This window comes from Podarcis bocagei (assembly GCF_964188305.1).
Source record: "Podarcis bocagei genome assembly, chromosome: 9".
In the NCBI taxonomy this organism is placed as follows: domain Eukaryota; kingdom Metazoa; phylum Chordata; class Lepidosauria; order Squamata; family Lacertidae; genus Podarcis; species Podarcis bocagei.
This window is the reverse complement of record NC_138134.1, coordinates 78,303,898-78,331,371: the sequence shown is the minus strand read 5'-3', so window position 1 is coordinate 78,331,371 and position 27,474 is coordinate 78,303,898. Positions and strand designations below refer to the sequence as shown.

The 27,474-nt window shown below is 43.6% G+C and overlaps 1 protein-coding gene across 3 annotated transcripts; it reads left to right on the top strand.

Annotated features, from left to right (window-relative positions):
* Positions 1 to 1,083: 1,083 nt before the first annotated feature.
* On the top strand, positions 1,084 to 20,105 carry LOC308594333 (uncharacterized protein). 3 transcript variants are annotated; one of them, XM_081207444.1, is made up of 7 exons: positions 1,084 to 1,214; positions 5,251 to 5,388; positions 8,014 to 8,121; positions 10,514 to 10,600; positions 15,497 to 15,657; positions 18,894 to 18,997; positions 19,766 to 20,105. In XM_081207444.1, exons 2-7 carry the CDS (start codon positions 5,253 to 5,255, stop codon positions 19,929 to 19,931), a joined length of 762 nt encoding a protein of 253 aa, XP_081063570.1. In that variant the 5' UTR covers positions 1,084 to 1,214; positions 5,251 to 5,252; the 3' UTR covers positions 19,932 to 20,105. The 3 variants fall into 3 exon arrangements, with proteins under 3 accessions (XP_081063570.1, XP_081063568.1, XP_081063569.1); XM_081207442.1 differs by having other exon boundaries at positions 15,494 to 15,657; XM_081207443.1 differs by lacking the exon at positions 1,084 to 1,214 and adding an exon at positions 1,221 to 1,429 and having other exon boundaries at positions 15,494 to 15,657.
* The last annotated feature ends 7,369 nt before the right edge of the window (positions 20,106 to 27,474 follow it).

The following is a 27,474-nucleotide window of genomic DNA, read 5'->3' as shown; positions in this document are numbered from 1 at the left end:
GGAACAGATCTCGGTGTTTCGATTTCTGGGAATGGAGTTGAGAGATGACCTAACCTGGGGAGAAAACAGCCAAGACCTGATGAAGAGAGCACAGCAGAGGTTATATTTTCTGAGAATCCTCTGGAAAAACAATCTCTCAAAGGACCTGTTGATGGAATTTTAGCATTGTATTGTGCAGAGTGTATTGACTTACGGTCTGTGTGTGTGGTTTGGGAGCTGCACGGTCAGGGAAAATGCAGGGTTGTAAAGTGGGGTGTAAAGACTGCAGAGAGAATAATTGGGTGCACTCTTCCCACCTTGGATCAAATCTATGCTTCCAGGTGCTATAAGAAAGCTGCAGAGATAGTGCAGGATAGTGCGCACCCCGGAAATGATCTCTTTCAGCTTCTGCCTTCTGGAAGAAGGTACAGGGTTATAAAGACTAGGACTAGCTGCCTGAGAAACAGTTTCTATTCAAATGCGATTTTGGTTTTAAATGCAGTGTAAGGAGTCTCTATGGGAGTATATTGTATTTTAAAATGGGGCGTCAGAGTATTTTTTTAGGGGGCTAACCAGGTTGGGATAGCTGGGATAGCAGGCTTGTTGGTTTTGAATGTCTTATTTGGATATTTTCGATTTCGTTGTTTTGTATGGGACAATGACAATAAAGATTATCATATCGTATCGTATCGTATCGTATCATATTGTATTGTAATAGTCCCACTCTATTTTGCCTTGGTCAGACCACACTTAGAATCATAGAATCATAGAATCATAGAGTTGGAAGAGACCACAAGGGCCATCGAGTCCAACCCCCTGCCAAGCAGGAAATACTGTGTCCAGTTCTGGGTGCCACAATTTTAGAAGGACGCTGGCAAGCTGGAACATGTGCAGAGGAGGGCAACCAAAATGACAAAGGGTCTGGAAACCAAGCCTGGTGAGGAACAGTTGAAGGAGTTGGGTATGTTTAGGCCGGAAGAGACTGAGAAGAGAAACTTGCTGGTATCTACACCCACAATGGGTGAGGATCCTCTTGCCTTGCTTTGTTTGACACGGGATGCCAAGGTCTGCAGCCTCACCCCCCTCAGTGACATCACAATGCATTTTACCTTTCAGCTACAGGTGTGCTTGTGATTGTGTATGGTGGAAGAGGAGAGCAGGCAGCCAATCAGCAAGCAGCTGGACTCACACAGCTGCTGCTTGCACTATGTTGGGAAGATAGGAAAGTGAGAAAGGTAGGTGGAGAAAGGAGAAATAGGCCTCGCCAAAGACTCCTGAGTAAGCTTAGAAGTCATGGAATGAGAGGAGAGGTCCTTTTGTGGACCAGGAATTGGTTAAGTAGCATAAAGTAGAGAGGAGGAAGAAATGGCCAGCTCCCCGAAGGGAGAAATGGAGAAGGTGAAGGCCCCAAAGGATCAGTGTTGGGATCTATGCTTTCAAATGATCTAGAGTAAGCAGTGAGGTGTATGAAGTATGTTGATGTCAACCAATTGTTCAGGGCCAGTAAAACAAAGAGAATCATAGAATCATAGAGTTGGAAGAGACCACAAGGGCCATCGAGTCCAACCCCCTGCCAAGCAGGAAACACCATCAGAGCACTCCTGACATATGGTTGTCAAGCCTCTGCTTAAAGACCTCCAAAAAAGGAGACTCCACCACACTCCTTGGCAGCAAATTCCACTGTCGAACAGCTCTTACTGTCAGGAAGTTCTTCCTAATGTTTAGGTGGAATCTTCTTTCTTGTAGTTTGGATCCATTGCTCCGTGTCCGCTTCTCTGGAGCAGCAGAAAACAACCTTTCTCCCTCCTCTATGTGACATCCTTTTATATATTTGAACATGGCTATCATATCACCCCTTAACCTCCTCTTCTCCAGGCTAAAGATGCCCAGCTCCCTTAGCTGTTCCTCATAAGGCATCGTTTCCAGGCCTTTGACCATTTTTGCATTTCACCATCTTCTCCTCTGAGTGACCCCACTGTTTCTTTGTTCTTCCTTTTGCTACGAACATACCCATAGAAGCCTTTTTTGTTGCTTTTAACCTCTCTAGCAAGCCTGAGTTCATTCTGTGCTTTAGCTTTTCTGACTTTGTGTCTACACGTGCTGGCTATTTGTTTGAATTCCTCTTTGGTGGTTTCCCCCCTTTTCCATTTTTGTACACATCCTTTTTTAATCTTAACTCAGTTAAAAGTTCTTTAGATAGCCACCCTGGCTTCTTTAGGCACCTTCCATGTTTCCGTCTCATTGGTATTGCCTGACGTTGTGCTTTTACTATCTCCCTCTTAACTAACTCCCAGCCCTCATGAACTCCCTTTCCTTTTAGTATTACTGTCCATGGGATCTCACCCAGCACTTCCCTAAGTTTTATGAAGTCGGCTTTCTTAAAGTCAGGAAATTGAGTCCTAGTATGCTTGGCTGCTCCTTTCCGCTGTATAGTAAACTTCAGAAGAGCATGATCATTCGTGCCTAATGATCCTTCCACTTCTACCCCACTAACCAGGTCATCAACATTGGTTAGGACCAGATCTAAAATGGCTGTTCCTCTTGTTGCTTCTCCCACTTTCTGGACAATGAAGTTGTCTGCAAGGCCAGTGAGGAATCTGTTTGACCTTATGCTCTTGGCTGAGTTTGACATCCAACAAATATCCGGGTAATTGAAGTCCCCCATTACTACTATCTCCCTTCCTTTTGCATGCTTGGCCATCTGTTCCAGGAAGGCATCATCTATGTCCTCTGTTTGGCTTGGGGATCTATAGTAAACTCCCACAATGAGGTCTCTGTTATTCTTCTCTCCCTTAATTTTGACCCAAATGCTCTCACTTTGGCCTTGAGGTTGTAAATCTTGGATCTCTTCACAGGTATACACATCCCTGACATATAACGCCACTCCTCCTCCTTTCTTGTCTGGTCTGTTTCTCTGAAATAGATTGTATCCCCCCATTATTACATTCCAATCGTGGGACTTATCCCACCAGGTTTCAGTGATGCCTATTATGCCATATTTAGTTTGCTGTACCAAGAGCTCAAGCTCATCTTGTTTATTTCCCATGCTTTGCGCATTAGTGTACAGACATTGAAGTCCATTAACCATTCCCTCATGTCTCTTATTTAAGGATTTTTTTCCTTAAATTGTGATCGAAATTGTGACATGCTCCAAACGGACCTCTCCAAATTGAGTGAACGGGTGGTAAAATTGCAAATGTAATTCACTGAAAACAAGTTGATAGACACTGGGGTCAAAACCCCTTAGTTTCAGAAACAGTGGTACCTCGGGTTACATACGCTTCAGGTTACAGACTCCACTAACCCAGAAATAGTACCTCGGGTTAAGAACTTTGCTTCAGGATGAGAACAGAAATTGTGCTCCGGTGGTGCAGCAGAAGCAAGAGGCCCCATTAGCTAAAGTGGTGCTTCAGGTTAAGAACGGACCTCCAGAACGAATTAAGTACTTAACCTGAGGTACCACTGTATGTGCTCATGGGATCTGAACGGGCAGTGGCTGACCGAGAATGAAACCTTGGGGTTGTAGTAGATAGACGGATAAAGATGTCAACTCAGTGTGCGGTAGCTGTGTAAAAGACAAATTCCATGCTAGGGATCGTTAGGAAAGGAACTGAAAACAAAACTGCCAGGACTCAGGAGGATCATAATGTCATTATACAAATCTATGGTGTGAAAGGACTTAGAGTACTGGGCACAATTCTGGCCGCCACACCTCAAAAAAGGTGTTGTGGGGTTGGAAAAGGCTCAGAAAAGGGCAACCCAAAATGATCAATGAGTGAAGGTTGCAGCATTTGGGACTTTCTAATTTAGAGAAAAGGTGATTGAGTTGTGACATGATAGAAGTTCATAAAATTTTGCACGGCATGGAGAAAGTGGATAGAAAAAAGTTTTTCCTCTCCCTCTCTCATAATGCTAAAAGTCGTGGGCATTTTATTTTTTTAAAATTTTGTACTGCCCTTCATTGAAATATCTCAGAGTGGTTCATGGAATAAAATACAAGATAAAACACAATGAAGAATTAAAGCAAAACAACAACACAACAATCGCCCCTTCTCACAGATACATTTAAAAGGCTGCAGGATATTATTATTATTTTATTTGCATTTCTGATACATTACGATGCAAAAACAAAACAAAACCTGAAAATAATTACATATTACATATTCTATTACATTAAAAAAAAAAAATACAGTCATTGTCAGACTTCCCTTCCTCTCAATACATGGTTCCTTTTAACTTCCAGTTCCTCTCACGTCTTCTTAGTTTCCCCAGTCTTTCTCTGCTCTTCCCATTATCTCTAGTTCTAACTTACACTGCTGAAAATATTACCATCCTGCTAGGCTAATTGTCTGCTTATAATATTTCTTCATATAATCAGTAGATAGTGCCCAGAACTTGTGGGCATTCAATGAAGCTAAATGTTTAAAGATTAAAAGGAAGTTCTTCTTCACATAGTGCATGGTTAAACTATGGAACTCCCTGCCACAGCAGGCAGTGATGGCCACCAATTTGGATGACTTTAAAAGAGGATCAGAGAAATTCATGGAAGAGAGGGCTATTGATGGTCAGGGGCGTCACAAGGGAGGTGCAGGGCATGCGACCAGCCCCGGGTGTCATGCCGGGATGTGTGTTAGTTTCTGTTTCTCACTGTGCAGCTGCTTGCAGTCACAGGACTGTGTTTACATTCCAGGGATTCCAGACTGTTGGAGTCTCACGGGAAAGGGAGACGGGATGTGACGTTACTGGTTTCCTGTTTCCTTTGTTCTTTTGTTTCCTTTGTACAGTTGCTCTCTGCTCTCATAGAGAGAAGATGTATATTCCTTTGCTCTCTGCATAGCGTAGTAATAAAGCATAGCATGTAGCCCATATCTATCTCATCCTTCCGTTGTGTGGTTTTAATGCTCTGCTGGGAGGGCTTGGAGGAAGATGAGCCTTATCAGTTCGGAAGAACGGAGCTGAAATCCCAATAGTGTGTGTGACAAAATCCCCTGGGCGGATTGGCGTGGTGGTGCTCACACCCCCAGTGGGTGGATTTTCGCGATTGTCATGAAAAATCTGCCCACTGATTGCGCAAATACGCCTGGCGTGCGGTGCTGGCTGCCAGAGATGCCCCTCCCGGAGGCCGCGTGCATGCCCTGGGATGTAGAACTTTGCGGGTGCCTGGGCGCCCATGGCCCTGCATAGATGGCGCCTACGTGTTTGAGGCTTGATGGTGAGCTTGTCTCTTGAGCTAGTCTCTTCGTGGGTGTTTCTTTCTGCTTGTCTCTCTAGCCATGGCCCCAAAGAAACCTGCAGCGGCGGAAAAGCCAGAGGAGCCACCAAAACCACCTCCTGGGAAGCTCAAATGGACATTCTATTCCACCTTTGGAACCATCTGCATTATCAGCTTCTTCACTATGCTTGTTCTCTGTAAGTCCAGCTCGAGCTGCTGTCGTGCAACCTCTGTTGAATAAGCTACGCTGCCTGCTTTCTCTTGCCACGCACTAGAATCGCCGCAGGAGGATTAAACAAACCAACCTGCGTTTGGCACGCATAAAAACCGTGGACCAGTTTGCCTGAGGCATTGTTTCACTCTGTACGTGCCAACACCAGTTTACTTCCATCTTCGGAACTTGCACTTTTCCAAATGCCACGCGGTGCCCCTTCTGCACTTGTAAGAAGCCACTCGTTTAGCGTGGTGGCACCTGAACTTTGGAACTCCTCGCCTATTAATATTAGGCAGGTACCATCTTCTTTGAGTGTTGCGGGTGGCGCTGTGGGTTAAACCACAGAGCCTAGGGCTTGCCAATCAGAAGGTCGGCGGTTCGAATCCCCGCGACGGGGTGAGCTCCCGTTGCTCGGTCCCAGCTCCTGCCAACCTAGCAGTTTGAAAGCACGTCAAAGTGCAAGTAGATAAATAGGTACCACTCCGTCGAGAAGGTAAATGGTGTTTCCATGTGCTGCTCTGGTTCACCAGAAGCGGCTTAGTCATGCTGGCCATGACCCGGAAGCTGTACGCTGGCTCCCTCGGCCAATAAAGCGAGATGAGCGCCACAACCCCAGTCGGCCATGACTGGACCTAATGGTCAGGGGTCCTTTTACCTTTACCATCTTCTTTGAGACACCTGGCAAAAACACAGTGGCGTAGTGTGGGGTGGAGAGAGGTGACATGGCCCCGGGCGCAGAATTCTGACGGGGCGCAACCTGGCTCCCTCACCAAGGCTGTGTGACTGTTGCGTTCTGGAGCCATGAGGAGGTGAGCTGCACCTAGGCCAGGTCTTTGGGGCTTTGAAGGTGCCTCCTTCTCCTCATGGCTGGTGAATGGACACCGGTCCCTGGGTGGAACTTCCACTGGCCGGAGCCCAGACTTTTCCCAGCTTGTGCCAGTCTTTCCGTAGGGACTCCATCTCAGCATGTGTCCTTGGGGAGGCAAGTACCTTGCAGTGGGAGCATAGTGGTGAGGGAACTGTGTGTATATTGCTTTTGATTGTTGCTTTATTCATCAAACCTTTTATTGGCATCACATACAACATCCAAAACAAATCAGTACAGAATTACCACTTCCCCAGTGGCACAAAACATTTGCTAAAACAAAGGAGGCAGAGCAGTCTATTGTCACATCTCTTGGTCTCCAGGGAGATCAGACGTCTGCAGTGTATTTCGACGACAAAAAACCAAATAGAGATATTTAGCCACTAACTTGGTGAGCTCCTGATCATTCCTCAGTAATAGAAAATGTATGACCTCCAACTCTGGTTTCCATTTGGGGATACAGAGTTGATCTAGAAATTGCTGACGGAGATCAGCATATGGGCACTATACGGCCTAGGACCCTCGTACCTACGGGACCGCCTCTCCTGGTATGTCCCACAGAGAAATTTACGGTCTGCAAATAAAAACATCCTGAAGATCCCAGGCCACAGAGAGGTTAGGCTGGCCTCAACTAGAGCCAGGGCTTTTTCGGCTGAGGCTCCAATCTGGTGGAACGCTCTGTCACAAGAGACTAGGGCCCTGCGGGACTTGACATCTTTCCGCAGGGCCTGCAAGACAGAGCTGTTCCACCAGGCCTTTGGTCAGGGCACAGCCTGACCCCCTCCTCTGGCAATCTGCACAGAATTTTGCTTAATGGTTGCCATCAATTTGATTTTAATTAATTTTATAATGAATGTTTTTAGAATGCTGGATTATTTTGATTGTTGTTTGCCACCCTGAGCCCAGCTTCGGCTGGGGAGGGCGGGATATAAATAAAATTTATTATTATTATTATTATTATTATTATTATTATTATTATTATTATTATTATTATTATTATTAGTTTACAACTGAGAACCATATTTGTAAGGGTTTCCACTAGGTGGTCTTCACCTGGGCAAGTTCTTTCTCCTTCCACCCTGCCTGAGAACCTTTCCCAAAGGAGGTTTGATGGATTTGAATTAAACCTGGCCAGCAAAAATGCCCTTCTTTCTTGAGAGTTAAGCAGAGGTTCAAGGTAATTGTGGTTAGTTTCATGTGCCCAAGAAAGTTGGAAATAAAGAGGGGAACATGTTTTCTCTGCTGCTACTGTTAGTTCTTGGCATTCAATATCCCACAACCTAGATTTTATTATAGCCTTGGCAGATGGTAGGGACATCGATCACAAAAGTTCCACTGACAACCCAAGTTGTTGTACCTCCTTGTTAAACTGTTGTAGCCATGGGGAAAGAAAGGGGCCTGACAAGACTTTGCTGAGGAGAGGATCTTTATCTGATGTAAGGCAGATGTTTAACCAGCATAGAAGAAATCTCAACCAGGCGACAGTCTCTACCTTGTGTGAGACAGTAAAAATCTTGAAGAGGAAAGCTGCCTGCCCTTGTTCTACCAACTGGGCAAACCCTGGCAGCCAGAGTGGAATACCATAGAGCTTTATTGAGATTGCTTCATTCTTATTTTTTATAAGCCAGCCTGAACATTTTGTCATGGGAATTTTGTCATAATAATGTACAGACATTATTAATAAGTAAGCAGATATTAGGCAGCTGGAAATCTAAGCACCCTCCCTTGTTTCAACAACTTTAGATATCAGGTTGATCACAGATTCCGAAAACCCGCTTCTATTACCAATGAAAAAACTGAGGGTCAATATGGCAGATGGGCTCAGGAATCCGAAGATCGCTCACACGTCTCGTAAGTGGAACAGAAAGACTGGTTCATTTTTCATTGGTTTAAAAACAGCTGCCCACTTTTAAAATCTCAGAAGAAAGAAAGTAAAATGGAAGAATCTTCTGAAGGTGGAGAGGATGTAATCTTAAAGGCACAATCCTCCACATGTGCTGAGACTGTCTGCTTCTTAAAGGTTTCAGGATCCAATTTTTTTCATTGTCATCCTTAAGGGGCAACATCTTGTACCCGATCCCATGTTAGCCCTGCTTTCAAAAGAAAACAATATCAATGCAAGTGTCAAACATAAAGAGTTGGTCTTCTTTCTTACGACAGCAGTGAGACAAGTATTTGCTTCCAGCTGAGGGGAAAAGCACCCTCTCCCACCACAGAAACGTGCAACCAGTATGTGTGAAATAGAACAGTTATGGAATGCCAAACTGACCATCAGAGGGTGATAAAAGGAATAACATAGAAGGATAGGTTTGGCTCCCTATGGTCTCAGTTTATATCGTTTAGTAACAATAATACAGTACTTTCCCATCTCAGTCACAGAAGCCACTAGGGAGAAATTATCCTAGCGCTTAAAATTGAAGTGCACGATGTGGATTTAATAGAATAGAATAGGATAGAATAGAATTTATTATTTATACCCTGCCCATCTGGCTGGGTTTCCCCAGCCACTCTGGGCGGCTTCCAACAAAGTATTAAAATACAGTGGTCTAAAAAATGTATATATATATATATATATAAAATACAGTGGTCTGTTACACATTAAAAGCTTCCCTAAACAGGGCTGCCTTCAGATGTCTTCTAAAAGTCTGGTAGTTGTTCTTCTCTTTGACATCTGGTGGGTGGGCTTTCCACAGGGCAGGCGCCACCACCGAGAAGGCCCTCTGCCTGGTTCCCTATAACTTGGCTTCTCGCAATGAGGGAACCGCCAGAAGGCCCTTGGCGCTGGACCTCAGTGTCTGGGCAGAACGATGGGGGTGGAGATGCTCCTTCAGGTATACCGTATTTTTCGCCCTATAGGACGCACCAGCCCATAGGACGCACCTAGTTTTTTTTTTGGGGGGGGGGAAATAAAGAAAAAAAAATATTTCCCCCCCCCCCCGCGCTCTGGCCAGCAGGCTGCTATCCGCAGCCTAGGGAGCCCTGCGGGAACTCCTGCGGGCTCCCCAGGCTTGCTGATAGCTTCCTGAAGCCTGGAGAGCGAGAGGGGTCGGTGCGCACCAAGCTTCAGCAAAAGCCTGCATTCGCCCCATAGGATGCACACAGATTTCCCCTCCATTTTTGGAGGGGGAAAAGTGCGTCCTATAGGGCGAAAAATACGGTAATCAGTAATATAAAAGATTTCCCATGGTGACATGTGGGTCAAGGCTTAACACCTGCGTTCATCCTGGAAGGCAGCACTTTATGCTTGCTAATTGTTTAAATATTGTTTATAAAACATTCTATAATGTTTGTAATTTAAAGAAGAAAAGAACAACTTGCTTGCTCCCCTTATCTAATATTCATTCTGGCTTCTTTGATAATTTTCTTGCTGTTTTCTTGCTGTTGCAGACATTGCTTTCAGCACTTAATGGTTCAGGTAGGTAGCCGTGTTGGTCTGACGCAGTCGGAATAAATATTTTTATTAACAAACTTGTCCAGTAGCACCTTAGAGACCAGCTAAGTTTGTTCTGGATACAGTGGTGCCCCACAAGACGAATGCCTCGCAAGATGGAAAACCCGCTAGACGAAAGGGTTTTCCGTTTTGGAGGGGCTTCGCAAAACGAATTTCCTATGGGCTTGCTTCGCAAGACGAAAATGTATTGCGAGTTCCTGTGGGTTTTTCCCCTCCCCCCCTTTTCCCCAAGCCGCTAAGCCGCTTATGAGCTGACCCTAAGCCGCTAAGCTGCTTAACAGCTGATCCGCTAAGCCGCTAAACCGCTTATCAGCTGATCCGCTAAGCTGCTAATAGCGCTAATCCGCTAAGCCGCTAATGGGCTTGCTTCGCAAGACAAAAAAACCGCAAAACGAAGAGACTCGAGGAACGGATTCTTTTCGTCTTGCGAGGCACCACTGTATAAGCTTTCGTGTGCATGCACTGAAGTGTATCTGAAGAAGTGTGCATGCACATGAAAGCTTATACCCAGAACAAACTTAGTTGGTCTCTAAGGTGCTACTGGACAATTTTTTAATTTTAGCACTTAATGGTTTTAGTTTTATGAGGGGGGGGGGAAGGTTGTGCATTGTTGCTGTTTTTCCGGGGGGGGGGGAATATGGTGTTTTGTTTTATACCTGACTTGTTGACTCCCTTGGGCACCCTACATTGTGAGATTGGAAGACAGGTTATTTAAATAAACTAGCAAAGGCATCTGTGTATATAGGTTGGTGATAGCAAAAAATAAACTCCTAACTCTAAGAATGTTTTTAGCCATAGCTTTAGCAGAAGAAGTGGCAAAGTTGCCAGCAAAAATAGAACAATCGGAAAAGACCTTCCAAGCACGGAAAGGAAAGTACAGTAAGTATCTAAATGTCTAAATACGAATGAAGTGAAAAAGATGTTCAAGATAACTTTTATTAAGAACCCAGAGGCCTTGCTTTTGGGAATTATGGGACTAGTGTTACCTAAATAATATAAAAATGTATTTATGTATGCAACCACGGCCGCTTGAATGATATTTGCCCAAAGATAGAAAGAAGAAAATGTTCTGACTAAAGAGGAATGGAAACAGAAACTACTGGACTATGCAGAAATGGAAAAACTTACTGGGAGAATAAGAAACCAAGATGACAAAGTTTTTTAAAATAAAAAATGGAAATAGTTTATTGAATATATTATAAGATTATTGTAAACAGATCAAGACATTAAAGGATTAATGTAAAAATGTGCAGTTTTTTAAAATAAAAAATGGAAATAGTTTATTGAATATATTATAAGATTATTGTAAACAGAGCAAGACATTAAAGGAATAATGTAAAAATGTGCAGTGATATAAAACATACATTGGATACATTGGATAAATAATAAATAGGTTTAATTTGGAAATGCAGCAAAAATATCATAAACATAAGGAACCACAGAAAGAGGGGGAGGGGTGTCGAAATAGGACACATGTAATAAGTTGCTTTTAAGGGATTTCGCTTTTGTTTGTTGTAAAATGAAAATTATAATTTAACAAATAAATGTCTAAATCTGACCCATCTTGAAAATACAAGGGCAAGCAAATATATGTGAGTTGAAGTTTGTCTGTCACATGCTCTGATTACAGCATGGGAAATTGGCAGCCCATTAACTGTCACCAAAATCCAAGAATACCTTAAATGAAAGTTAAATGCTGATAATCAGAGTTTACGGTGGGCTCGGGAACCAAACTCTATTGGGGATTAATAACTAGAAGATTTGAAACAGCCCTGTATAGTCTTCAGTCCAGTTCACAGTGATATTTTCTCCCCCATGGGCCTTCTAAGATGCTCAGGAAAGGAACTGTTCCAAGGTCTCATCTGTTTATTTTTTGTTGCAGGGGTTTGTTTGTTTGCTTTGTGTGTGTGTCAGTCTGAATTATGCCAAGTCTCTTCTGATACTTGGGGTGTTGCAGCCAGTGAGGTTAGAATATGACAAGAGGAGTTTGTTGAACGGGTCAGACATTGGCCTTACCTGGCCACGTAAGTGTCCTTATCAGCATCCCAAAAGAATGGGCTATGCTGCCAGAGCTACAACTAAGTGATAGTGCCCCCCATTAATGGGTGGGTTTCCCCCTCCCCAACTGTCAGGTGGAGAGAACAACAGGAGCGTATTGTGTGTGGCTGAGGAGAAAGCAGGCTAGAAGCTAGAGATGCAGAAGAGGCAAGAGATTTTGCACTAGAAGAATAGAGCTGGAAGGGACCATCAGGGTCATCTAGTCAGTGTAGGAATCTTTTGCCCAACGTGGGGCTCAAACCCACAACCCTGAGAGTAAGAGTCTCATGCTCTACAGGCTGAGCCGTCTTAGTACTAATGCTGCGAGCCCCTCAGCCTCGTGCTCAGGGGACTCCTGTCTTCCACTGCCTCCCGCAGTTTGGTCAAACTCATGCTGGTAGCTTCAAGAACACTGTCCCACCATCTCGTCCTCTGTCATCCCCTTCTCCTTGTGCCCTCCATCTTTCCCAACATCAGGGTCTTTTCCAGGGAGTCTTCTCTTCTCCTGAGGTGGCCAAAGTCTTGGAGCCTCAGCTTCAGGATCTGTCCTTCCAGTGAGCACCCAGGGCTGATTTCCTTCAGAATGGAGAGGTTTGATCTTCTTGCAGTCCATGGGACTCTCAAGAGTCTCCTCCAGCACCAGAATTCAAAAGCATCAATTCTTTGGCGATCAGCCTTCTTTATGGTCCGGCTCTCACTTTCATACATCACTACTGGGAAAACCATAGCTTTAACTATTCAGACCTTTGTTGTATATTTGTGTAAATAAAACTATATGCCATAAGGATAGAGCAGTCTCCGCTAACCTTCGTTCCAGGAGATCCAAACCCTGGGTAAGCTCTCCCACTCTTTCACCCTTAAATGGTACCTTACTCCCATCCACCTCATACTGCCCCGTTTGTTTCATTCTTCCTTCCTGGTCCTTTCACTTTCACTTTGTCCCCCTGTAGCAGCTTCCCTCTCTTAGCTCATTTCTCTCTATCTCCCGTGGTACCTTGGTTTACACACAGTCTGGTTTGCATGCGTTTTGGATTACAAACACGTCAAACCCAGAAGTGTGTGTTAGTTTCTGTGTGTGGCCACTGTGCAGTGCTCTTGGAGTCACAAGACTCTGTTTTGCATTCCAAAGATTCCAGGCTGTTGGAATTCTCACGGAAGACAGGAGACGGATGAGATGTTGCTGGTTTCCTGTTCCTTTGTTGTTCGGTTGCTCTCTGTTCTCACAGAGAGAGGATGTATTTTATTTTCTGTCTGCGTAGTTAGGAATAAAACGCTCTTTAGCCATGTAGCTTATGCTATCTTGGCTCCTTCCCTGTGCTGGATACTCTGCATAAAGGGGAAACATGCTTGAAGCCTCATCAAAGGCTCAAGTCGTTAATCACGTCGGAGGAGCTTGGGTGAATGCAAGTCCGACAGTGCGTGTCCCAGTTTGCAAACTTTTTTTTATTACAACCCATTTTTTGGGGGGATTATGAACAATTTTTTTTGGGAGGCCCCATTAGCGAAAGCGCGCCTTGGGTTACAACCTGTTTTGGTTTACAAAAGGACCTCCGGAAAGGATTATGGTTGTAAACCAAGGTACCACTGTATTAATACCACCAGCGCCTACTTTCAGCTCACTTTCTAATTTCCTTCAACACTTCCTCTGGCCTTTTCCCCTCCGATGAGGTAGACCTTCTTTCCATCGTTGAACGTCTCTGTCTCCCAGCCACCTTCACAGCGAGATAGGGAGCTGTTGGTGCTGGCTTGGTCCAAACAATGAGTGGAGCAGGTGAGTGAGGAGGCACTGGGCAGACTTTGGCAGAGAGGTCCACCTAAGAGTGGTCCAAGTTCTACTGGTGGGCCCCAGCCCACAGTTTGAGAAGCTTTGTCCTAAGAGCACCAGGGAGACATTCTTCACCAATCTCAGAATAGAATGGAAGAATAGAATTTATTATTTATACCCTGCCCATCTGGCTGGGTTTCCCCAGCCACTCTGGGCGGCTTCCAACAAAGTATTAAAATACAGTGGTCTGTTAAACATTAAAAGCTTCCCTAAAGAGGGCTGCCTTCAGATGTCTTCTAAAAGTCTGGTAGTTGTTCTTCTCTTTGACATCTGGTGGGAGGGTGTTCCACAGGGTGGGTGCCACCACCGAGAAGGCCCTCTGCCTGGTTCCCTGTAATTTGGCTTCTCGCAGTGAGGGAACTGCCAGAAGGCCCTCGGCGCTGGACCTCAGTGTCCGGTCTGAATGATGGGGGTTGAGATGCTCCTTCAGGTATACTGGGCCTTTGAGGCCATTTAGGGCTTTCAAGGTCAGCACCAACACTTTGAATTGTACTCGGAAACGTACTGGGAGCCAGTGTAATAATAATAATAATAATAATAATAATAATAATAATAATAATAATAATAATAATAATAATAATTTTTTATTTATACCCCGCCCTCCCCAGCCAAGGCCGGGCTCAGAGCGGCTCAGAGTGTAGGTCTTTCAAGACCGGTGTTATGTGGTCTCGGCAGCCGCTCCCAGTCACCAGTCTAACTGCCACATTCTGGATTAGTTGTAGTTTCTGGGTCACCTTCAAAGGTAGCCCCACATAGAGCGCATTGCAGTAGTCCAAGCAGGAGATAACTAGAGCATGCACCACTCTGGTGAGACAGTCTGCGGGCAGGTAGAGTCTCATCCTGTGTGCCAGGTGAAGCTGGGAGACAGCTGCCCTGGACACAGAATTGACCTGCGCCTCCATGGACAGCTGTGAGTCCAGAATGACTCCAAGGCTGTGCACCTGGTCCTTCAGGGGCACAGTTACCCCATCAGGACCAGGGAGTCCCCCACACCTGCCTGCCCCCTGTCCCCCAAAAACAGTACTTCTGTCTTGTCAGGGTTCAACCTCAATCTCAGCATTCAACTTCAACCTCAGCACCCTTCCTGGCCTACAGAACCTCTTCCAATGCAGAGGGTTCCATTATCCACCCTAACCTCAAATATGGTGATGATAAGCAGCCCTGAAGTGCTTATCAAAATCTACTCACTTGATCCTTTGCAATGGAAACACTATTGATATAACGTTTATTCTCAATGGGGTTCTTTCCTTCCTTCAAGAAGCTCAGAACATCATGCATTAGATTATCCATTTTATCCCTGCAACAATCCTATGAAGTACAGAAAGGCATATGAGAATAACCTCAGGTAACCCAGAATGCCTAAGGCCTGAGCAGGGATGTCAACCTCTTGCTCAAATTTTTTTTTATTTGTTTTTAAAACCAAACAAAAATACAATAACCACGAAACACTTATCTAGTAGCCTATCTCATTGTGTCTGTTTTATCCATGGACTGAGAGGAGATACGATGGCCACCTTCAAATATGTGAAGGTCTGTCACATGGAAGAGGGAGCATGCTCTGGAGGGTAGGACTTGAACCCAGGGCTTCAAGTTACAAAAAAGGAGATCCTGGCTAAACATGAGGAAGAACTTTCTGACAGTAAGAGCTGTTTGACAGTGGAACAGTCTCCCTTGGGCGGTGGTGGACTCTCCTTCCTGAGGTTTTAAAGCAGAGGTTGACTGGCCATCGGTCATGGATTATTTAGCTGAGATTCCTGCATTGCAGGGGGTTGGACTAGATGACCCTTGGGGTCCCTTCCAGCTCTACAATTCCATGATTCTATGAATGAATAAACCAAGATTTCAAAAGCCCTTCCAGCATATACTCAATTCAATGCCTGCTATTTCAAAAGCCTTTCTTTTCCTCCCAGAAGACCTCTTCAAGAAAGGTAAACCGAAGACTGCTGGTGGCTGGGATTTTTTTGGGAAGAGTTTCTACTACATTTCTAATGAGGAAAAGACCTGGCATGATGCCGAGAGCTTCTGCCTGACTAGAGACTCCCACTTGGCCTCCATCCTAAGTGACGAAGAGCAGGTCTTATATGTTTCTTTCCCCCCTCCTCACCCCTTGATATTTGGGATTCAAAGTGTTTTGTTCTGTCCACCCCTGTTCTTACTTTCACATGCAAATATTTCATGACCCACAAAGTGCAGCTCCTTGCATTATCTGTGCTTTATTTATGATGCTTGAATGCTAACGCGTAACGTAAAGCTTGCTTTATATTCCAGTTATTTTTTGCTTGATGGAAGACATGGAACTAGTGCTTTTCCCCCCTTAAAAAATGTTAAGGGTTATTCTCATTTTCCTACTCGTATTGAAATACTGCCCCTCAATGAGGCCAAACTTTGATTCACAAAATGTTTAGGGGTATGCGTACCCCAACAGAAAAAAAAGTACTGCACGAAACTATTAAAAAAAGAAATGTATCTACAGTGGTACCTTGGGTAAAGTACTTAATTCGTTCCGGAGGTCCGTTGTTAACCTGTTCTTAACCTGAAGCACCACTGTAGCTAATGGGGCCTCCCGCTGCTGCCGCGCCGCTGGAGCACAATTTCTGTTCTCATCCTGAAGCAAAGTTCTTAACTTGAAATACTATTTCTGGGTTAGCGGAGTCTGTAACCTGAAGCGTCTGTAACCTGAGGTACCACTGTACTGCAATGTGTTATATGTCAGGCTGCCTCTGAAGACGGTTCGGAAACTTCAGCTGGTGCAAAATTCAGCGGCCAGGTTGCTCACCGGACTGGCAAGATGGTTTGAACATATTACCTGGTCCGACTGCACTGACTACCGATTAGTTTCTGAGCCCAATTCAAAGTGCTGGTTTTGACCTATAAAGCCTTAAATGGCTCAGGACCACAATACCTCAAGGACCGCCTCTTTCCATATGAACCTACCTGGACCCTGAGATCATCTTCTGAGGCCCTCATTCGTGTACCTCCTCCTCGAGAGATACAGAGGGTGGCAACATGAAAACGGGGCCCTTCATACCCCTTCCATCTGACTGAGTTGCCCCAGCCACTCTGGGCAGCTTCCAGCATATATAAGGTAAAGGTAAAGGTACCGCTGACCATTAGGTCTAGTCGCAGATGACTTGAGGGTTGCTGCATTCATCTCACTCTATAGGCTGAGGGAGCTGGCATTTGTCCGCAGACAGCTTCCGGGTCATGTGGCCAGCATGACTAAGCCGCTTCTGGCGAACCAGAGCAGCGCACGGAAACACCGTTTACCTTCCCGCCGGGGCGGTACCTATTTATTTACTTGCACTTGACGTGCTTTCGAACTGCTAGGTGGGCACGAGCAGGAACCGATCAACAGGAGCTCACCCTATCGCGGGGATTCGAACCGCTGACCTTCTGATCAGCAAGCCCTAGGCTCTGTGGTTTAGACCACAGTGCCACCTGCGTCCCCTTCAAACATATATAAAAACATAATGAAACATTTAAAAAAACCTTCCCTATACAGTGGTACCTCGAGTTACAAATGCCTCAGGTTACAAATGCTTCAGGTTACAAACTCCGCTAACCTGGAAGAATTACCTCGAGTTGAGAACTTTGCCCCAGGATGAGAACAGAAATCGTGTGCCAGAGGCACAGCAGCAGCAAGAAGCCCCATTAGCAAAAGCACACCTCTGGTTAAGAACAGTTTCAGGTTAAGAACAGACCTCCAGAATGATTTAAGTTAGTAACTAGAGGTACCACTGCATAGCATTGCCTTCAGATGGCTTGGGAGTCGAATAGCTCCATGCCCTCCAACATTTCTCCCATGAAAACAGGGAAAAGTGGGACATTGTGGGATCATATCGGAAACCAGGACAGTTTCTCTAAATCAGGGACGTCCCTGGAAAATAGGGACGCTTGGAGTGTCTGTAGCCACAAGAGGGCTGTGAAAATTTATGTCCCAGGCTTTTAAGACTCATCAACCCACATACTAAGGACGCAGGTGGCGATGTGGGTTAAACCACAGAGCCTAGGACTTGCTGATCAGAGGGTCAGCGGTTTAAATCCCTGCAACGGGGTGAGCTCCCATTGCCCCTGCTCCTGCCAACCTAGCAGTTCGAAAGCACGTCAAAGTGCAAGTAGATAAATAGGTACCGCTCTGGCGGGAAAGTAAATGGCATTTCCGTACGCTGCTCTGGTTCACCAGAAGCGGCTTAGTCATGCTGGCCATATGACCCGGAAGCTGTACGCCGGCTCCCAATAAAGCAAGATGAGCTCTGCAACCCCAGAGTCGTCCGCGACTTGACCTAATGGTCAGAGGTCCCTTTACCTTACCCATATACTATCTGAAACCAAAGGGATATATTGGTTGCCAAATATGATTGTTTTTTTCCAGTTCTACCCCACTGCATAATTAAGACAGCAGTTACCCAAACGGCCTCCCTTACCTTCATGGTTCTCAAAGGGGCAATAGCACTTCTGAAGATGTTACTTTTAAGGCTGTTCCAGGAAGCTGAAGCAAGTCCATGACCTGTTAGCTGAAAATTCCTGAGTGCAGCTTGCGGCTTGCCCCCTGTAGGAGGCTCAAATGTCTTGGAGAAGTACCACAAATGGAGGACAGGGAGGTAGCAGATGGTAAACTGCTCTCACGTCCTACCTGGATAGATGATCTGTTCTTATTCTCTCTCCCCTATGAATGGTGGTGGTGACAGAATTAATGCAGTATGTGTGCAGTGGCTTTCAAATTGCGTCCTCGAAAACCTTGGCGTTCCACGGCAGCTTAAGACGGGAAGATGTTGGAAGACGAAAAATAGGTTTTTGTGAAATTCACTTGTCCACCGCTACTGACATTTCTTGCAGTGAGTCACCACAAGAAAATGTCAGGCAAATTCTCCAGCATGTTCCCACTTAACGTAGGGTGAAACTAAACAGGTTCCTGGCAAGAGAGGTTGAGGTTATTCCTGAAGTGTGTTATTTATGCAATTCAGACTGCTTTGCCAATGTGCACAATACTGTATTGGCCCAAAGATAAGCCTCACGCAAATATAACCCGCACCTTTAAAATTCATGGAGGAAAAAAGAGACAATACCCAAATATCAGCCGCTCCTTTAAAATTCACTCCGTTTTACTGCATGTCTGTTTCAGCAGCGATATCGTAAAAGCCAATTTTGGTAAGGTCGCGAATTTAAGCCGGACTTTAACTTTTCACGGTCAGAATTTGGGGGGGGGGGGAGAGGAGGAAGTGCAACTTATATTCGGACCAATAGGGTACTTATGCTTCAGTCGCTGAGTTTGGGCATTTTGTCATGTGAGGTTGTTTCTTCCTCCTGCAGAACTACCTCACCTCTCAGCTCAGTGATCCTACCTGGATTGGCCTTACAGATGAAAACGAGGAAGGCAACTGGAAATGGACAGATGGATCCAGAACTAAAGCACAGTGAGTCTTCAAAAGTTTGCTCAAGTTCAAAAGTGGTGCAGTACCCTCGTTCTTCTGCTTTGGTAGACCTAGCTTCTCTCTGTCTCTCCAGTTTAATGGCCTAGGACCCTCATACCTACGGGACCGCCTCTCCTGGTATGCCCCGCGGAGGACCTTAAGGTCCATAAATAGCAACACCCTAGAGGTCCCTGGCCCTAAGGAAGTCAGATTAGCCTCAACCAGAGGCAGGGCCTTTTCAACACTGGCCCCAACTTGGTGGAATGCTCTTTCTCATGAGACCAGGGCCCTGCAGGATCTGATTTCTTTCCACAGGGCCTGTAAGACAGAGTTGTTCCGCCTGGCCTTTGGCTTGGAATCAACTTGATCCCCTCCCCCTCTTTCCTTTTTCCTTCCTCCTTCAGTGATGGAACTCCTATTTGGGGACTTCCCAGGCTTTTTTCAGGCCCACGTAGGACCAGCCTTGGTGAAGACTTGACGTTTTCATCCCCCAAAAAGTTTTTGATTTGAGTTTCTATTGAAATGAGGCTGCATTTTACTGTTGTATTTTAATCTTGTTTTTAAGTTGTATCTTAATCAATTGTTTTATATCTGGTGTTAGCCGCCCTGAGCCTGGTCTTGGCTGGTGAAGCCGGGGTACAAATAAAATTATTTATTTATTTATTTATTTATTTATTTATTTATTTATTTATTTATTATTTATTTATTTATTTATTTATTTATTTATTTATTTTTATTATTAATGGAAGTCTTTCCACCTTTTGCCCCCAGATATTGGTCTCTCGGCAACCCTAGCTACTCAGAGCATGATGGAGCGCTGGAGAAAGACTGCACATCCATCGTGCCGTCATCTGGCGGATATAACTGGAATGACGACTACTGCCACAAACTACATAAATGGGTGTGTAAGGAGAACATAGACATTGAAGAACCATAAAGTTGGGGAAAACTGGGCCAATACCTTACTGAAGGGAGAATGGTTTTCATTCCATTGTTCAACTCCAGGAGAAGTCTGCTTAGCCACAGAACGAACAGAAACATCCAATTCCACCCAAGCCTTGTTCTTTGTGCTCCGTGAAACAAAGAGAGTTTGAGAGGTTGTTTGCTATTATCAATTGGTTAGAGAGATTTGTGTCCCATGTGATGGGTGGCTAGGAAGAGTTGCCATTTGCCTTCAGGGCAGGGTTGCTGTCTTATCAGGCAGATCCTTGGGATGGGAATAGCTGCCCTTGGCAGAGCTCTTAAAGGAAGGAAACTCATGTCCTGAATTAAAGATGGCAGCTCTGTTGTGGTTAGCAAACAGGCCTTTTCATTTCTTTCATCGTGCCCGCCAGTTATCTCTTCCAAGAGAGGGGAGGACGTGAAATAGCCAAACTACAGCCTTCTGACAACTGCAGGATAGCCTGCGCCCACAACCCATTTACCTTACCTCCTGCCACTGGCATCAACGGGTTTAGAAAGGAAAGTACATGTGGGAGAGTCTCTTCTGATTGTGACTTCTCTAATGCATGCATTAAAAGGAAGAAAGAAAAAAGATTTAAGACTCTCAAAAAATGCCCCAGTTAATAAAACAGCAGATAGCAGGCTTGTCTTAAGAATGGTGTTCCTTTTTTTTAAACCATTGCATGCAGGTTGGCACGTCTATTTTAAGATAGGCTTGCTGTGACACACATGTGTAATAAATAGTGGAAATCAGACTTTTTTTCTGGGGGTACTCAAGGGTTCACAGCACCAGCAAAACCTGCCCCCCCCAGTTAAAAGTGTGGCCCTTACTTTAACAACTAAATGCTGAGTACAGGCAGCTTCCCCCCTTTTTTCTTTTTAAACTAAATGTTATTAGAGTTTATAAAGAGAAATACAAAACTTAATCTCAAATATCTTTTTTTAAAATAATAATATTTATTAGTTTTCCAACAAATTGAACACAATACTACAAAAAACCAAAAAAGAAAAAACATACAGTAATACAATACAATACAAAAAAACACACACTGCAAAACACTAACATACAACTAACAAAACAAAACAAAAACCATTTAAAACACAGTCCAATTTCAATATTTTATCTTTCTTTCACTAATTTCCACGACCTCCTCACACCTCCCTTTTTGTATTCCACTTCTATTAATTGTTTCAGCAATTCCTTTCCATCTTCCTCTGTTTTCTATCCTATAATTGTCTTAACACATTCTAACCTTATTTTTCCCTTTAATGCTCTAATAATCTATTTATACTTAATTCCTTATAACATTTCTACTAAAGCCATATAACTTCATTCCAACATTTTTCTAACATTCATTAATTTTACAGTATTTCTGTAAATAGTCTTTAAACTTTTTCCAGTCTTCTTCCACCGACTCTTCTCCCTGGTCTCGGATTCTGCCAGTCATTTCCGCCAATTCCATGTAGTCCATCAACTTCATCTGCCATTCTTCCCTGGTGGGGAAATCTTGTGTCTTCCAATATTTCGCGATGAGTATTCTTGCTGCTGTTGTTGCATACATAAAAAAAGTTCTATCCTTCTTTAACACCACTTGGCCGACCATGCCCAGGAGAAAGGCCTCTGGTTTCTTAAGGAAGGTATATTTAAATACCTTTTTCATTTCATTATAAATCATCTCCCAGAATGTCTTAATCCTTGGGCATGTCCACCAAAGGTGAAAGAATGTACCTTCAGTCTCGTTACATTTCCAACATTTATTATCGGGCAAATGGTAGATTTTTTGAACCTTAACTGGTGTCATGTACCACCTATAAATTATTTTCATTAAATTTTCTCTTAAGGCATTATATGCCGTAAATTTCATACCTGTGGTCCATAACCGTTCCCAGTCAGCCATCATTATGTTATGTCCAACATCTTGTGCCCATTTAATCATAGCTGATTTCACCATTTCATCCTGAGTGTTCCATTTCAACAGCAAGTTATACATTCTTGACAAATTCTTAGTTTTTGGATCTAACAATTCTGTTTCCAATTTTGATTTTTCCACCTGGAAACCAACTTTTTTGTCCAATTAGTATGCCTCCATTATTTGATAGTAATGGAGCCAATCTCGCACTTTGTTTTTCAATTTTTCAAAGCTCTGCAATTTTATTCTCTCTCCATCTTGTTCCAGAATTTCCCAATATTTCGGCCATTTGGCCTCCATATTGAGTTTTTTCTGTGCCTTCGCTTCCATTGGTGACAACCATCTTGGGGTTCCCCCCCCTAACAAATCCTTATATCTTATCCAAACATTAAACAATGCTTTTCTAACAATATGATTTTTAAATGCTTTATGTGCCTTACCTTATCATACCACAAATATGCATGCCATCCGAATACATTGTTAAAACCTTCTAAATCCAACACTTCAGTATTTTCAAGAAGCAGCCATTCTCTCAGCCAACAAAAAGCAGCTGATTCATAATAAAGTTTAAGGTCTGGCAGGGCAAATCCACCTCTTTCTTTAGCATCCATTAATATCTTAAATTTTATTTGAGGCTTCTTGCCCTGCCAAACAAATCTAGAAATATCCTTCTGCCACTTCTTGAAACAATCCATCTTATCCAAAATTTGCAATGTTTGGAACAAAAACATTCATTTTTATCACAGCAATTCGGCCTAACAATTATAACTTCAAATTTGTCCATACTTCTAAGTCCTTTTTCACTTCAGTCCAACATTTTTCATAATTATCCTTGAATAAGTTCACATTTTTAGCAGTCATGTTAACCCCTAAGTATTTCACTTTTTTAACCAATGTTAGTCCTGTCTCCTCCTGAAACTTCTCTCTCTCATTCATAGTTAAATTTTTCTCTAGAACCTTGGTTTTCATCTTATTCAACTTAAAACCTGCAACCTGTCCAAATTCTTGAATCAGTTCCAATACCCTTTTAGTACTAGGTTCTGGCTCCTGTAAAGTCAATACTAAATCATCAGCAAATGCTTTCAATTTATACTGTTTAGCTCCCACCTGTATACCTTTAACCTCTTGGTCCTTTCTAATCATATTTAGCAAAACCTCTAGGACCGATATAAAAAGCAATGGAGAAATTGGGCAACCTTGTCGTGTCCCTTTTTCAATCTTAAACTCTTCTGTCATCACATTATTCACAATTAATTTTGCCTTTTGTTCTGAATAAATTGCACCTATACCATTTTCAAAACCTTGTCCTACCCCCATCCCCTGTAAATTCTTCTTCATAAAACTCCAAGAAATATTGTCAAAGGCTTTCTCTGCATCCACAAATATCAAGACTGCTTTAGTATTGATATTCACTTGTAGTTTTTCTAGAATATTAATTATATTCCTCGTATTGTCAGACAGATGTCTGCCTGGGAGAAAGCCCGCTTGGTCTGTATGAATTTCTTCTGCTAACACCTTTTTAAATCTTGTAGCCAAAATATATGCGAAGATTTTGTAATCCACATTAAGCAGTGATATAGGGCGGTAGTTCTTGAGCTGTGTCTTTTCAGTCTCTGTTTTCGGTATAAGTGTAATGTAAGCTTCCTTCCGGGACGCAGGTGGCGCTGTGGGTAAAAGCCTCAGCGCCTAGGGCTTGCCGATCGAAAGGTCGGCGGTTCGAATCCCTGCGGCGGGGTGCGCTCCCGTCGTTCGGTCCCAGCGCCTGCCAACCTAGCAGTTCGAAAGCACCCCCGGGTGCAAGTAGATAAATAGGGACCGCTTACAAGCGGGAAGGTAAACGGCGTTTCCGTGTGCGGCTCTGGTTCGCCAGAGCAGCGATGTCACGCTGGCCACGTGACCCGGAAGTGTCTTCGGACAGCGCTGGCCCCCGGCCTCTTGAGTGAGATGGGCGCACAACCCTAGAGTCTGGCAAGACTGGCCCGTACGGGCAGGGGTACCTTTACCTTTACCTAAGCTTCCTTCCACGACTCTGGTGCCTGTCTTCCTTCCAATATTTCATTGCAGACTTCCTTCAATGGTTGTATTAACCATTCTTTCAAAGATCTGTAATATCTTGAAGTCAAACCATCTGGTCCTGGAGATTTGCCTAATTGCATGTTTTAGATGGCCCCTTCCACCTCCTGATCTGTTATCTTATAGTTCAACATTAACTGTTTTTCCTGAGAGATTTTACGTAGTCCATTCATTTTTAAAAATCGATCAATATCCATTTCTTTTTGCTTCTCCTGTGTGTAAAGTTGTTTGAAGTATCTCTGAAAACACTTCCTGATCTCCACTGGGTTCTGTATATTCTTACCTTCCACTTCCAAGTTCGTAATAGTATTGAGTTTTTGTCTTTTTTTTATCTGCCAGGCCAACAATTTTCCACACTTATTTGCCGATTCAAATGTCTTTTGCCTCATCTGTTTGATCTTCCATTCTATTTCCTGATTCATCAGCTTCGTATATTGTGTTTGGTATAGCTTTATCTCTTTCAGGATCTCCTGTGACTTTGGTTTTGCTCTCAGTTTTTTATCTCCTTCCTTTATTTTCCCCAGGATTTTATCCTTTTTTTCATTCTGAATTCTCTTCTTAATTGCATTCTGTTGTATTAGGAATCCTCTCATAACCGCCTTGCTTGCGTCCCAAATTACTCTTTTTTCCACTGTAGTATTCATATTTATCTCAAAATAATCTCTTAGAGTTTTTTGGGCCTTCTTGGTCACCTCTTCATTCCTAAACAAGGTATCATTCATCCTCCATCTAGAGGAACCAATTGACGTCAATTTCATTTCCATCTTCACAGTATTATGGTCAGAGCAAGTTCTAGGGCAAATCTCCGTTTTACTGATCTTCGGGACCAGTCCCCTGGTTACCCAAATTTGGTCAATTCTTGTCCAAGTCATTTTAGCCTCAGAGAAAAAAGTTCCCTCTCTTCCCAGAGGGTTCTTCATTCTCCAGATGTCAACTGAGTCCATACTTTCAGTCATGTCAAACACATAGGCGCCGACTCCATGGGGCTTGAGGGGGCTCGAGCCCCCTCAAAAAATTTTTTGGGGGGGCTCAGCCCCCCCAATAATCTCGGGCGGGCGCCCTTCCAGCAGAGCGCCGCCGCCGCCCCCCGCCGCCTCCTCCTCACCTGCTCCTTCGCCAGCCAGCCAGCCGCGCGCCCTAATCGGAGGCACTGCCGGAAATCCCGCGAGAACAGGGGAATCCCGACTGGCCACACCTCCCAGCCAGCCAATCGGCTGGCTGGGGGGGCGTGGCTTGCCCTATTTAGGGCCGGAGCCACTTTATTTGCATATTCATGAGCTTATTTATTATTCATGAGCTTTCCCGGGCCCCCCCAATATTTTTTCTAAGTCCGCGTCCCTGGTCAAACAAGGTTTTTGGTAGTCTACCATCTTTGGTGACTACCTGTCTCTGTGCCTTGTCCATATTTGTAGACACCACTCCATTCATGTCTCCCATCAAGATCATATTGTAGTCCATATAGTCCATCAAAGTCTCATGTAGCTTCTTAAAGAACTCCGATTTTCCTTCATTTGGTGCATAAATACCTACAATCAGAAATTTCTCTCCTTGTAATTGAATTTTAATTGCGACAAATCTTCCTTGATCATCTTTAAATATGAATTTTGGTGATAGGCTCTCCTTTGCATAGAGGACCACTCCTCTTTTTTTAACTTTATCCGATGAAATAAATTCTTGGCCTAATCTTTTATTACTCAATATCTTCCTATGTAGCCTTATCACATGTGTTTCTTGTAAACAAATCAAGTCCAAATGCTCTTTTTTCAATAAATGAAATACTCTCCACTTTTTTTCGGGGGAGTTCAGTCCATTCACATTCCAACTCAAGACCTGCAGCACCATCATGTGGTTACTCTGGTACCCCCCCCCCAACTGCACCCAATGCTTGCTCCTCTTCTGTTGGTAGTGATGATGGCACATTCACTGGGAGGTCCAATCCAAAGGATAATGTCGATATATCCAATGTTCCCCTGTTTGGTGATCTTCTGTCCAATGCTCTTTGCTCTGGTCCTCTATCTGGTGATCTTCTATCCAATGCTGTTGGTTCTTTTCCAGTTCCCTTCTCCAGATCTTCTTCGTATTTAATCAGAAACTTTACTTTATCTTCTACTGAACTTATTTTTATTTTCCTTCCTTTGAAGCTGAAAGATAGGCCTTGGGGAAACTCCCACCTAAAGATGATTTTATTCCTTCTCAACAGAGCAACAATATCTTCGTAGTTGGATCTAAGATCCAAAAGGTATTGTGGAACGTCTTTAAAAATTTCCACTCTTGACTGATGTATTTCTAGATTCTTCTGGTAGTGCCAACCCAAAATTTTGTCTCTCTCTTCTTTGGTCCGGAGGGAAATCAAACAGTCTCTTATTCTATTCTTCTCTTTCTTCCCTCCTCTTCTAAGTCTAAATGCCTTCACAATTCTAAACTCTTCTTGACCCAAATCCAATTCCCAAAAATCAGCAAATTCCTGTGTAAGAAAATCTATCAAGCTTTCCTTCTCCATTTCCGGTATGGCTCTGATCCTCAAATTTGTCTGTTTTTCTTTAAGTTCAATCATAGCAAGCGTCACCTTGTGTTCATCAAGTTGTCTCTGTAGGGTTGGCACTACCTCTTTCTCCAATTGAGTTATTTTACAATCAGCTGCTGCTGCCTTCTCCCTAGCTTCCTCCGCAGTCTGCCGTGTCAAAGTGGATTCCTGTATCAATTTCTGAATGGATTCTGTATTAGTGTTCACCTTTTGTCCCAAGTTATTTATACTTTCAGTTGCAGTGTCCACTTTCTTATTAAGTTGTTCCAGTGAATCATTTATCTTACTTAATGCAACTGCTAGAGCCTCTTCTGTCGACATTCCTTTTGATTTTAATTGTACTGATGCAGAAACAGCAGTCGCAGAAGTGGCTGAGGGGCCTGATGTTGAAGCTCTCCTGGGTTGCTGCCATGTCTTACCGGATCTCAATGTTCCCCCAGCTGCTGGCTGTTCTGTTTTTCCCTTTTCATTTGCCATAACACTTAACAAATTCAAGGTCAGTCCCAAAGTCTCACAGTTTCTTATCTTGTGACTGGAAATTCCCCTAGCCCAGCTCTTTTAAAGTAACCAGTTTTAAAGACTTCCACTAGGGGGAAACAGCTTCTATTTGTAATAGTCAATTAGTATCCTCTCTCAAATATCTTTTTTGTCCAACATTCATCTAAGAAAGATAAAAACATGGCAAAAAAAGGAAGAGAGAGAAGAAAAAAGAGACTGAAAAGAGTTTTTAAGAGGCAATAGAAAAAATACAGTTCAGAGATGAAAGAACTTCCAATTCTTCATCTGTCTGCTATAAATAAATACTAATAACTTCATCCACTCCGATATAACACCTAAAAAAACCCACTTTCTATAAACATTATCTTCAATCTCCAGATCCAGATGTCATTATTTCATATTCTTTTTCACAAAAATAGTCTATGGGAGGTTTCCAATATTTAGTCAATGTTAACAACGACCTTTTCCTGTCAATATTGTCATCTCAGCTTGTAGCCTTATTAGACTTTACCGATTGGTTGGGTGAGCATTGC